General features: G+C 37.9%; 1 protein-coding gene across 1 annotated transcript in view; it reads left to right on the forward strand.

The window, feature by feature from the left end:
• The first annotated feature begins 483 nt into the window (after nt 1-483).
• Nucleotides 484-14,033, forward strand: part of PLSCR4 (phospholipid scramblase 4) — a 28,964-nt gene continuing 15,414 nt past the window's right edge. Inside the window, exons 1-3 of the mRNA XM_082655480.1 lie at nt 484-549; nt 12,273-12,299; nt 13,475-13,579. Of these exons, the coding sequence (XP_082511606.1) occupies nt 12,293-12,299; nt 13,475-13,579 (112 nt within the window). The 5' untranslated portion in view covers nt 484-549; nt 12,273-12,292. The remainder of the gene's footprint in view (nt 550-12,272; nt 12,300-13,474; nt 13,580-14,033) is intronic.

Raw genomic sequence — 14,033 nt, forward strand, 5'->3', positions numbered from 1 at the left:
AGGTCAATTCTCCAAGCCAAGGGTCTGGGGTGTGGGACAGATGCAAATTAACAGGGCTCTTAGGAAAGGCTGGCTTCTTCTTTTCCTTTCTGGGCTCTTTGATCTCTGCCACGAAGCCCTGCCTCACAGGCTCTAGAAAGTGCCTTTAGGATTAGAGGCAGCCGTCGACTTGCTTTTATCTTTTTCTTCACCTCACATGTGAGCGGTGACAACTAGTTTTCCCTCTTTTCCTGTCTCCTGTGCATTTTTACTGGAAAGCCGGCTTCAGCAGCGGCCCGTGCCTCCAGGGGCAGCGGACCCGCGGCAGCAGAGCTCCCAGCGCGGGGGCGGGGCGGGGCGGGGAGACGGCGCCCCGGGGAGGGTCCCCGCCCGCGGGACCACGCCCCCGACCCTCCTCCCAGTCGCCTGCGGGGCTCTGTGTGGTTTTTCATTGCAAAATCCTCCTCTTCCTTCTCCATTTCCCCGCCCCGCCCCTTTCTCTTTTCTCCCTGGATAAACTCAGACCCCAGGCCTGGCGTCGCGGGTGCCGAGTGGACGGCTGGCCGGGCGGTGAGTGGGGCCGGGCGGGCGGAGAGCCGGGTCGCGGGCGCCTCGAAGAGAGGCCCGAGGCCGGCGGACGCGGGGGCACGCCGTGTGCTGGGCTGGCTGCCCCCCGGCCCGCCGCGCGCCGCGCCGCATCCCCAGGTGGTTTCCGAAGTTTCGGGGCGCTCGGCGCATGTCTGCCAGGTGGACGCGTGGGCCTGGCTGGCAGCGAGCCGTCTCCGGCGCTGGGTGAGGGGTCGGGGCCCCCTGGATCTGAAGTCGGCGGTCGTGGCCCCGGGACTGAGGCTGTGTTGGGGAGAGCGTTCCGGCCGCGGAGAAGCGTGCCCCGGAGAGCTGGCTGCGCTGCCCGGCCGCGCTGCGCACCTTTCCCGCGTCTCCTGCCCCGGAGGCGGCTCCGCTGGCGTCTCTGGCGGGCGCTCGCTCAGCGCAGCTTTGCGGACCCGGGCCTGGCCGACTCGCAGGTAAAAGGGTTTGCAGCCACTTCTTGACGTGCTTTGCTGGCAGAGCGACGGGGGTTACAGGAGAGAACCCAACTCTCGCTTTAGCATTCAGGCAGACTTGGGGGGCGGGTGGTAATTTATTTCGGCGTACAGTTGGTTTGTTTCTATAAAATAAAACGTTTATGTTTCAAGACTTAGAATTTTCTTTCATTTGTTTTCTGCTCTTAGGACCTACGATTTAGTTGAGTTTTTACTTTGTTGCGTATTTAGTGTGTTATCTACCCAAACTAGTACAGAGATGAAGATATTATGCACTAAGGTCGATTTCCCACCTACGTAAAAGGGTAAAGCTTTAATATTTTATATTGGGTGTTACTGCATTACGAGTAGGATACCCTCCATCTGTCTGTCTTGCTCTTACGGTAAATCTTGGAACACTAGCATCACTTCCAGGAAATTTGGAAAAGCCAAGAATGCTCATCATCATACTCTATGACGTTGTTGAGTTGTATAGGCCAGTGAGGTAGGCAGGAGGACACGTTAACATTCTGATTAGAAAAGAAGACACAACATTATCACTTTTTACACATAATACAATCGTGTACCTTGAGAATCAACAGAAAACAACTGAAAATCTCATAGAAAAAATAAGAAAATTTAGTGAAGTGTCTAATTGCATCTAACTGCAATTTACAGTTATCAATAGATGTTTTTTATATATATATATATATATATATATATATAAACTGGAAAATAGAACAAAATAAACCATTCCGTTTGGCATGAAATAACTTGAAAAACGTATTTTAAAAAAGATGTAAAGATCTAGGGACATAGATGAAAATATACTATATATGAGAATGTATAGATAAAAATACAATGAAATACATAACATTCTTCTAGACAAAGGTATCATTTCTCTAAAAGAACATATAAATTAAACAGAATCCTAACCGAATTTTTTTGTTTGTTTTTAAAGCAACTGTTTAGCTCAAGAGGAAAAATAACTACTTGCCAGGAAGTTTTCAATTCAAAGAAAAATGTACATATGTATACATATATCTGGGGATTTTGCAATATAATAAAAGGTCTTATAAAGCTGTAGTGATTAAAAGGCCACTAGGGGGAATAGATCTACTACCAGACAAATCAAAGAAACTGAAGAGATATTTAAGAATAAAAGGAAAGCTGACATTTGATAAACATACATTTAAAATAGGGAATGGAGAATAAATAACATTTAATCCATCATGTATGGACAATCAGGTGTTTATTTGGGAAACCTAATAATAAAACTTGAACTTTCCCTCACTCTTAACATACAAATGAAATCTAGATGATTTACTAATTTAAGTTGAAATATATGAAACCTAAAAAAGAAGAAAAGCTGAATGAATGTTTGTTAGTGTAGCATGTGGGAAAGCATTTTTGAGGTTGATAGAAAAACCTAAAGCCCATGTAGGGACATGATTCTTAACATTTGCGTGCAAGAAAAACAAAACAAAACAGATACAAATGGAAATTGTTAACAGAAAAAGAGCTTATTTTCTAATATGCCTAGAACTCTCATTAAGGACTTTTAAGATCAACCATCCAATCTGAGAATAAAAAGTGTGAATTCAAAGTAAGAGAAACACAAATGATAAGGGGAATGAAGACTCAGCCACATTAATTATCAGAAAAATGCAATTAAAGTAAGACCATTTTTGCCTGTTTTACTGATTTTGAAAATGTGATAATGCTCAGTATTGTTGATAGTGTGGTGAGAGAAATATACTCTTACAAACTCTTAGTGGAAATGTATTGGTAAAACTTTTTTATGGTGATAACTTAAAAATTTTAATATCCATTCATTTATTGGAATTCATCGTGCTCCTAAGTGTGCACATAAAAATCTGTGTCAAAGATGGTCACAAAAAAAAAAAAAAACCAAAAAAGATGGTCACAGTAGGATTGTTTGTAATAGAAAACTTGGGAATAGTTTTGTAACCATTGATTGGAATTTGGTTACATAATTAATTGTACATCTACAGTGGAATAATAATAGTTTAAAACATTTGATAGTTCTAAATGTTCTAAGGTGGAAGTATGTCCGAAGTATATTATAAATTGAAAACAAACAGAAACAAAAAACAAGTTGTACCACAGTATGTATAAATGTTTATGTATATGGTGTGTATATATACATATATTTATATGTATATATGTGTATTTGTTTTATTGTGGTCTGGAACTGAACATGCAATAGCTCTGAGGTATGCATATATTATGTAGATTCGTGTTTTCTGTAAATATATGCATATTTGTAAATAAAAAGTGATATTTTTATAATAGGAAAAATAAAATAATAAATAGTAAAGATCTTGAGATTATAATTAGTAATTTAGGTATATAATTCCTTTCTGGATATATTAGTTATCATTCAGTGTAGAAGAAATATATTTTCTTTCACAGAGCTTTTCATATTGTTCACTTCATTTACTTTCTCTTTGAATGTTCTCTTTCAGCTTCTTTCTTTGAAAATCCCTTCCTTTATCTACTTCCTCAGTATTGATTGCTATGATGTTTCCTATAAGCACATAATTGAAGTTTTGCTTGAGGGATTTCACAGCCTGTTAACATTTTTATAAACAGAAAATACAGTAGTTTTTATACTCTTTATATATTTCAGTAACATTGTCCTAAAATCACTTTTATAGTACTCATTCTTCAGGATGAGAGAGATGCTGTACTTCAGAAAGTTTGTAAGAGTATATTTCTCTCATCACATTATCAACACTACTGAGTATTATCACATTTTCAAAATCAGTAAAACAGGCAAAAATTAGACTACAAAAAAAATCAAAAAGAATGCGTGGCAAAAATGCAAACATTCATGACAAATTTGAGAAAAAATTCTTAACATAAAATGAAATTTTCTTTTTATACAGCAGGTTCTTATTAGTTATCCATTTTATACATATTAGTGTATATATGTCAATCCCAATCGCCCAATTCATCACACCACCATCCCCATCCCCCTGCCGCTTTCCCCCCTTGGTGTCCATATGTTTGTTCCCTACATCTGTGTCTCAATTTCTGCCTTGCAAACTGGTTCATCTGTACCATTTTTCTAGGTTCCACATATATGGGTTAATATATGATTTTGTTTTTCTCTTTCTGACTGACTTCACTCTGTATGACAGTCTGTAGATCCAGCCACGTCTCTACAAATGACCCAGTTTTGTTCCTTTTTATGGCTGAGTAATATTCCATTGTATATCTGTACCACATCTTCTTTATCCATTCGTCTGTCGATGGGCATTTAGGTTGCTTCTATGACCTGGCTATTGTAAATAGTGCTGCAATGAACATTGGGGTGCATGTGTCTTTTTGAATTATGGTTTTCTCTGGGTATATGCCCAGTAGTGGGATTGCTGGATCGTATGGTAATTCTATTTTTAGTTTTTTAAGGAACCTCCATACTGTTCTCCATAGTGGCTGTATCAATTCACATTCCCACCAGCAGTGCAAGAGGGTTCCCTTTTCTTCACACCCTCTCCAGCATTTGTTGCTTGTAGATTTTCTGATGAAAATCTACTGGTGTGAGGTGATACCTTCTAACTGGTGTGAGGTGATACCTCATTGTAGTTTTGATTTGCATTTCTCTAATAATTAGTGATGTTGAGCAGCTTGAAAAGAAACTTTTTACAAAACCTAGCAAACAGAAAAATGGGCACATGACAAACAGGCAGTTCACAGAAATGGAGCTGAAAATGACTTTTAAGCAAAGAGTAAAAAATGCTCAAGATATGGAAAATAAAACTGGAATGTTTTCACCTTTCAGATTAACAATGACAAAATTTTGATAAAACATAGTGTTAGAAATGTAACACATTTTTGTCTGGTATGTGAGTTGATTCAGATTCTTGGTGAAGAGTTTGACAGTATATGTCAAAATAAAAATGTTCAAAACTTTTATCCATCAGTTCTGCTTCCAGGGATTCAATACACTGGTGCATAAAATATATAAATTTATTTCAGCATTGTTTGTAATGGCATACATTTGGGAACAATTTAAATTTTCATCAAGCAGCCGGTTGAACTGTGGTGCAGCCTTTAAAAATAATAAGGTTATATGAACTGAAATGTAATCAACATCAAAGAATTTTAATAAATGAAAAAACAAGATACAAAACAGTATATAGGAAACTGCCGTTTGTATTAAAAGGCATATATATTAGTTTGTGTTTGCTTAGAAAACCTCTTGAAAGACACAAAAAATCTAGTATCTGTGGCTGCCTTTTGAGAAGGGAAATGGGGCTCTAGGTAGGAAGGATCCTTTTTGTGATATAAATATATGTACTTTTGCAGATAACACATTTTAAAATGTAAGGTTACTTATCAAAATGATTTAATTGTAGGTCACCTGACATCCTGTTTTGTTACAGTTTTTAATACTAGAAGACTAGCCAGAAAATGACACAATAAGGCATTATCTGGCAATCTTTTAGATATCATGATTGTCATGGTAATGTTTCCTAAAATGTATTATATAAACATCATGATTATATTATTCTTCTGGAATTTTTTGTACCCCAGGTAACAAAAACATGCCTCCTCTGAAAGCTAAAATGGAGAGACCTCATATTCTCTTTTAAAAAATTAAGCTAATACGTTTAATAAAAGTTATCTATCGGGCTTTCCAGGTGGCGCAGTGGTTGAGAGTCTGCCTGCCGATGCAGGGGATATGGGTTCGTGCCCTGGTCCGGGAGGATCCCACGTGCCGCGGAGCGGCTGGGCCCGTGAGCCATGGCCGCTGACCCTGCGCGTCCGGAGCCTGTGCTCCGCAGTGGGAGAGGCCAAAACAGTGAGAGGCCTGCGTACCGCAAAAAAAAAAAAAAAGTTATCTATCAACTGTGATTATCAGTTTGCTCCCATTTAATCTAATTCTTTTGTTTTTAAATAAAGCTGAATAACCAACCTCCTGCTAAAAAAAGGAAATGTCCTACCATAGACCTTTTGTTTGGAAGGAACCATAGTGTGACTAAAATAAGAAAAATATTTGTATAAATTATAAAAACAGAACATAAATTGATTAGATTTTTCATAAATTGATTAGATTTTCCAACATTTTTATTTGTTCATAGTGAAAATTAGTCACCATTTCTGTCAAGTTTCTTGTAGGATTAATTTCATGCAAATATATAATTAAATGTATATTCCATGTATTGTTCTAATGAAAGATTCTATGTGTCTCTGGGTTACTTCTACTGCATGTTTTATTCCAAAGTAACAGACCTAAATTTATCTTGTTAGTGCAGGCCTCTGTAATTGCTTTTTGAGTAGGATAGTTTCTTAATTCCAGCCCATGTAACAGCAACCTATTAAGTTGCCAAGGTGTGGAACAGGAATGACAGAATCCTTCACAATCATCGGACTTTAATCCATTCATACTGAGTCCACTCAACTATCTAGTTCCCTGGTGACTAGGAAACCCATAAAACTAACACAATACACCACAGGAGCCAAGATTTTGGCTTCAAGTCTGTAAAGAGAATTGTGTTTGGAAGGGTGTGTAAAGTTTTCATCTTTTATAGACCTCAGGTCTTTTTAGTTAAATTCACTGTAAGAGTCTAGATTGTCAGTTCTATTTCTATTATTTTCTTCATTTCAGATTATAAAATCTATTATACATTTCTTTTTTTTTTTTTCGGTACGCGGGCCTCTCACTGTTGTGGCCTCTCCCGTTGCGAAGCATAGGCTCGAGACGCGCAGGCTCAGCGGCCATGGCTCACAGGCCCAGCCGCTCCGCGGCATGTGGGATCTTCCCGGACCGGGGCACGAATCCGTGTCCCCTGCATCGGCAGGCGGACTGTCAACCACTGCGCCACCAGGGAAGCCCTATTATACATTTCTTATAGAAAATTTGAAAAGGAAATATTATTTATTCTTTAGCATATTCTCTAGATTTTAAATACTTTTAAAAACAAAACTTTCCATATTATAATTATGCAGATTATTGTAAGCATCTTAATTATTTTTACGAAATTATTGTGACCATATTTTTAAAGGAATATGATTTTTATAACGTTTCACTATAATGTGTTTTCTTATATGTGTTAGATATTTATGTGCTAGATACTTATGTAGTTTACAGTTACTACTGTTTCATTCTGTACTCCTGTGAGAATGAGAATGTATCACTTAAAACAAAACTCTTACAACATATTTGAACTTTAAAGGAAGTTTATTAAGATAAGGTTCTTTTATAAGTAAGAAAGAGAAAAATACCGTATGCTAACGCATATATATGGAATCTATAAAAATGGTACTGATGGACGTAGTGGCAGGGCAGGAATAAAGACGCAGATGTAGAGAACTGACCTGAGGACACAGCAGGGGAGGGGAAGCTGGGACAAAGTGAGAGAGTAGCACTGACATATATACACTACCAAATGTAAAATAGATAGCTAGTGGGAAGCAGCCGCATAGCACAGGGAGATCAGCTCCGTGCTTTGTGACCACCTAGAGGGGTGGGATAGGGAGGGTGGGAGGGAAGCTCAAGAGGGTGGGGATATGGGGATATACGTATACATATAGCTGATTCACTTTGTTATAAAGCAGAAACTAACACACCATTGTAAAGCAATTATACCCCAATAAAGATGTTAAAAAAAAATAAAACTATATTGTAAAATTTTTAAGAATGGGGAGAGCATTTAGAGTGGTGGAAAAAAAAGAAACCAGTGGCTCAAAGGAGGGAGGACTAAACAAATTCCAAGAGCACCTGCAGCTTGTTAGGCAATGTGTAGGTGTATTTTACTTTAAATTCATTGATATTAGTTACTTTAAAAAACATTCTTATAGATTTAAAATTTTTTCAAAATTGGTTTATTTTTTCAAGGTGTTTTTCAATCACTGGAATCACATTTGAATGCTAATTTCTGCCTGGCATGGTTGAGAGCTGTTATTTTTCTTTACACTATATCAGTCCAAACATGCCTGATCAAAAGGATCACCTGGGACTGTGTTAAAAGTACAGATTTCCAGGCCTGGACCCCAGAGGTATTATTTCACTTTTGGGGTCCAGAATTATGTACTTGTTTTCCTTCAAGTTTTTTGTTTTTGTAATAAAAATATTCAAATCTGTCTTCCCTTAGCTTCAGCAATTGTTAACATATGCCACTTTTGCACTATGCTGTACCATTTGCCACTCTAGATAGTTGGATGGATATATGGATGAATGGATGAATAGATGGATAGATAGATTGATAATTTGGCCTGTTTTTACTAAGGCACTCAATAATCTGTTCTAATTACTTTCCATCACAGTTATTTGACAGTTTGCAATCCCCAGGCTTGATGTAGAAAGGAACAATAGATGTTTAGTTAGAAAGTTACACTAAACATATAACTGTCAGATGGTTCTTTTTTATTGTGAAACAATGTCATACATATAAATATGCAGATATAAACGTATATGTACTCTTTAAAAACTAGTAACAACCCATCACCCCTGTTTCACCACCCTATTAGAACTAGAACATTAGCAGGAACTTCAAGCCCCTTGGGGGCCAGAGCTAAACAGTTTACCCACATCACTTCTTTTCCACAGGTAACCATTTTCCTAAATTTTGTGTTATTAATTACCTAATTTTATTCTTTAAAGTTTCCCCCATACATGTATCAGAAAAAAAGCGTTTTGTCTCATTTCCTGCTTTTGAACATTCTTAAATGGACTCATATGTGTTCTCCTATGACTGCTTTTTTTTTTGTACAGTGTTGTAATTTCGAGATTCATCTCTGTTGATGGGTATGGCTGTACTTTGTTTTCACTACAGTATACTATTATATCATATAAATATACCAGAATATATTTATCCAGTGTACCACTGATGGGCACTGGAAATGTTTTTAGTTTCTTTTAGTATGAACAGTGTGTCAAGAATATTCTCGTATATAACCTGTGTGTACACATGCAGTCACTTGAGAGTACATTCCTAGGAATGTCCAGAATTTAAGGTTCTAGAAAGGTAGGGGCATTTTCCTAAACACCAGATATTACCATCATTAAAGGAATAGGACCAGTTCCTGAAACTCTTGGTTGGCCTGCAGTTGGGTCCGGATTTGTGATGTGCTCCAGGGAGCTGTTTTTACTTTTAAGACACGTAGGACGTTGTACAACTAACTCCAGCTCCAGAGAGGGAGAGGAAATGGTCCAAGACTGACGCAGGCTTGGCAGGAGGCTAGAATCTACATACTGGCTTATGCCATGGTAACATTTGCTGGGTCAACTCAGTCTGTATTGACTACTCACTCATATAGTGTTCTAATGCTTCTTTGGCATACCTACCCTGTATCGGTGATTTCTACCCTACTGGAGCAACACAAATGACCACATTCTGTACTCTGATAAGCAGGACAACTCATTGGAAAGAACATGGACTGGGAACTTAGAAGTACTTGAGTTTAGCAGCATTGGCCATTTACGTATTAGATGTTTTCATTTGTTTTTTTCACTATTACATTGTTTTGTTTATTTACTTTTTTTCCAGTTTATTTATTTATTTTTGGCTGTGTTGGGTCTTCGTTGCAGTGCACGGGCTTTCTCTAGTTGTAGCGAGTGGGGGCTACTCTTCGTTGCGGTGCATGGGCTTCTCATTGCGGTGGCTTCTCTTGTTGTGGAGCACAGGCTTTAGGCGCACAGGCTCAGCAGTTGTGGCTCGTGGGCTCCAGAGCACAGGCTTAGTAGTTGTGGCACTCATGCCCAGTTGCCCCACGGCATGTGGGATCTTCCCGGACCAGGGCTCGAACCCGTGTCCCCTGCATTCTTAAGCACTGCACTACCAGGGAAGTCCTTGTTTTTTTTTTTTTTGGTTTGGTTTTAATTTTTATTTTATATTGGAGTATAGTTGATTAACAATGTTGTGTTAGTTTCAGGTGTACAGCAGAGTGATTCAGTTATACATATACATGTGTCTATTCTTTTTCAAATTCTTTTCTCATTTAGGTTATTACAGAGTATTAAGCAGAGGTCCCTGTGCTATACAGTAGGCCCTTGTTGGTTATCTATTTTAAATATAGCAGTGTGTACATGTCAGTCCCAAACTTGCAATCTATCTCTTCCCCCACCCTTCCCCCGCTGGTAGCCATAAGTTCATTCTCTATGTCTGTGAGTCTGTTTCTGTTTTGTAAATAAGTTCATTTGTATCATTTTTTTTCAGATTCCACATATAAGCGTTATCATATTTGTCTTTCTCTGTCTGACCTACTTCACTTAGTATGATAATCTCCAGGTCCATCCATGTTGCTGCAAATGACATTATTTCATTTTTTTAATAGTTGAATAATATTCCATTGTATATATGTGCCACATCTTCTTTATCCATTCATCTGTCAATGGACATTTAGATTGCTTCCATGTCTTGGCTATTGTAAACAGTGCTGCAGTGAACATTGGGGTGCATGTATCCTTTCGAACCATGTTTTTCTCCAGATACATGCCCAGGAGTGAGATTGCTGGATCATATGGTAGTCATATGGTAGCTCTGTTTTTAGTTTTTTAAGGAACCTCCATACTGTTCTCCATAGTGGCTACACCAATTTACATTCCCACCAACAGTGTAGGAGGGTTCCCTTTTCTCCACACCCTCTCCAGCATTTGTTGTTTGTAGACATTTTGATGATGGCCATTCTGACTGCTGTGAGGTGATACCTCATCGTAGTTTTGATTTGCATTTCTCTAATAATTAGTGATGTTAAGCATCTTTTCATGTGCCCCTTGGCCATCTGCATGTCTTCTTTGGATAAATGTCTATTTAGATCTTTTGCCCATTTTTTGACTGAATGGTTTGTTTTTTTGATATTGAGCTGCATGAGCTGTTTGTACATTTTGGAGGTTAATCCCTTATTGGTCGTATCATTTGCAAATATTTTCTCCCATTCTGTGGGTCGTCTTTTCATTTTGTTTATGGTTTCTTTGCTGTGCAAATTGGAGATAATATATGAAAAGTGCTCTGCCTTTTCCTGACATTTGATAAGCATTCAGTGTATTATAGCTTTTGCTGATGTTTTCTCCTTGTTATTTGTCATCACCCAGAACTCAGAAACCTGAAATACTGAAATTCCTTTCTGTAATAATCTTTTCCCCTTGATTGAATTAATGAAATCAATGAACTCTCTCCCCAACCTCCACCCCTTGTTTCAAATATCATCCCAACTTCTAGATTACTTCTCTGAGTTATTCTCATAATGTTCACATATACATGTTTTTTATTTAAATGTTTAACATGTCTTCTCTTGGACTCTTCTTTAAACATAACATGTCCCGATTTAAACTTTTGATTCCTGCCCTCCCCAGTCCCAACATTTTCCCACCATCTTCCTCTCTAGTTCAGCTAATGGCATCACCATCAGCTCGGGTACCCTGGCTTAAAAAATGAGACTCATCCTCGACTCCTCTCTTTACTTAGTCCATCAGCAACTCTTGTGGATTCTGCTTCCAAATCTTGTTATGCATCTGACGGCATCTGACCCTCTCTCATGTCACCTCCCCAGTCTAAGCCAGCATCAGCTCCCACCTGGATTACTGCTGCCATCCCTCCCCCACTGCTTCTACTCCTGCCCCTCAAGATAAAGTTTAAATCAGATCTGGTCACTCCACTGATTAAAGTCTTCCAAAGACCCCCAACTGCAATTACAACAGATTCCAAACATTTTGCCATGAGTTTCAGGTATGATCAGACCTCTGTCTCCATCTCTGACCTCGGTTCTCTTCTTTCCCTGTGTTCCCGTCACACCTGACCTCTTTCTCTCCCTTGGTCATTGCCCAAGCTCATTGCCATCTCAAGGCGTTTGCACTTACTTTCTTGTCTTTTGGGAACTCTCTTCCTACATTTTTAGTATAATGCTTTCTGTCATAGTTCAGATAGCTGAAAGCTCACCTCCTGAGAGAGCTTTTCCCTGACCCTCCTCGAGCGCCTCATCCATGTTTTTCTTAATCTTTAACTTTGTTTTCTTCATAACTGTACTATCTAAATTTAATCTTAAATATCTCTTGATATGTTTCACTCCACTAGAATATAATCTCCAGCAGAGTGTCCATCTGGTTTACTGCTGTATTTTCAACACCAATAATAGTCCCTGGTACATAATAGATGCTCAGGAAACATTTGTTGAATTAATGAAGGAATGAAAGAAAGGTAACTGGGGACTAAAAGAATCACAGAACTTGTTACATGTATCACTAAATAATAATACTAACTATATAAATATATTTTTAAAGGTATAAAATGTGTTTTTTTTCAGGATTAATTAGAATTCTTCAAATGTCAGGTAAGTTTTTGTGAATAAATTTTAATATGCTTTATTTTCAAATGTGAACTGTGTGATTCCTTTCCTTAAAAAATTGGAGTTTATTTCACTTTTAAGTCGCTTGTTTAATATTTGAAGAATATATATATATATATACATTCATTTGTTCATTTATATATATGAACATTCCTCTTTATCTTTGACAGAAAAGGATTAAAAGGGTTTTATACTGGCATATAGGTACTGCAAAAATCTCTAAAGTATGTGGGGGAAAGTTAGGTAAAGGAAAAATACAGGTAGGAGAGTAAATCTGCAGAGAGAGGTAATAGTAATAAAAAGCCTGTGATGGCAGCTTGCCCTTACAGAAGAAGACTCAAAAGTAGCGCTGCTTTTTCAAGCAATGTAGGAGATGATACAAGGAGAGAAACACCACATCTGTGGGATTTGTGTTTCTTATGAGATAAAAGTCAACCAGTTAAGAGATTCAGGACTACCTTCTAGTGAGTAATTTCTCTAATTTCAACAAGAGGACAAGACAAGTGACTTCAGTACCTCCCTTGCAGCAATTACAATGATCTAGGTTGCTTTTAGGCGGAATATGGTAAAAATGTGACTCACTGGAGATGAAGACTGAACCACCTCCAGCTGAGTTGTGTGTAGCATTACTGCTATTTAAAGTATTAAGTATTCATTGTGTTATGTTTTAAATTTATTAAGTATTCATCATGTTATATATTAAATTTATTAAGTATTTATTGTGTTGTGCTTTGAATTTATTTAAACACAGCCATTTTCCAAAAAGGATTCGGGACTAAATCAGATGCACTCTATAAATGACTGTACTCTCCCTATTATATAATAGGAGAAAGAAGTTTTGCTACTGTGCAAGGAGTTTATGTAGATAGGAATGAGCATCAGGTCAGCTGAACACTAGCATGAAAGCTTGTTGCTTTGATCATAACAATATAATTGCTTAGTTTTATTTTTAAGTCCATATTCAGGCTAAAAATTCATCAAATATATTAATAGGTTGATGTCTAATATACATAATGAATTGCTTTTTTATAAAAAATGAGTGTATGTCATGTTGGTTATATTCATTGATGCATACCAAAATTTAAAAAATGAGTATCTTCTGTAATCATATTATCATTCCCATTGTAAATCAGGTCCCCTTTCTCTCCCCCAAAATATAGTCCCCACAGGCCCTGAACAACTTGCAGATGAAATGGAGAATCAAATAAAATCACCTGATCCAAGGCCTGGTGCCCCTCCTGAGTACAATTCCCATTTTGTACCAGGTAGGTTAAATATTCAGAAAGAATCTTGCCCCTCTCCAGAAAACCATGCTCATAGTTAAGATTGCTTTTAAAATTAACTAATTAATTAATGGAATGATTCAGTAAATAAATACTGGATGCCTACAGCGTGCCGAGTAGTTTACTAGATGTTAATTAGAATTATATTCCTGTCTTAGGAAGGAAGTTGTGCAGACATTCATGGCATTCTCTTTGCTTGAATGTGAAGAGAACGTTGTCCTGTGAAGACCACGGAGGGCAGTAACTGCCTCTACTGGGGATTTGAGGGAAGCACTAACTGAGGAAATCAAGTTTTACTGGCACGTGAGGAATTTATCAATCGAAGGAAAGGGGGAAAGGGCCATACTTGCAGAAAGAACAATATGTCCGAAAACTCAGGGTCATGAAGGTCTGGTTGGGACACATGGCAGGAGAAGTGCAGAAAAATGGAAGTGAA

This window comes from Grampus griseus (assembly GCF_964374135.1).
Source record: "Grampus griseus genome assembly, chromosome: 5".
NCBI lineage: Eukaryota > Metazoa > Chordata > Mammalia > Artiodactyla > Delphinidae > Grampus > Grampus griseus.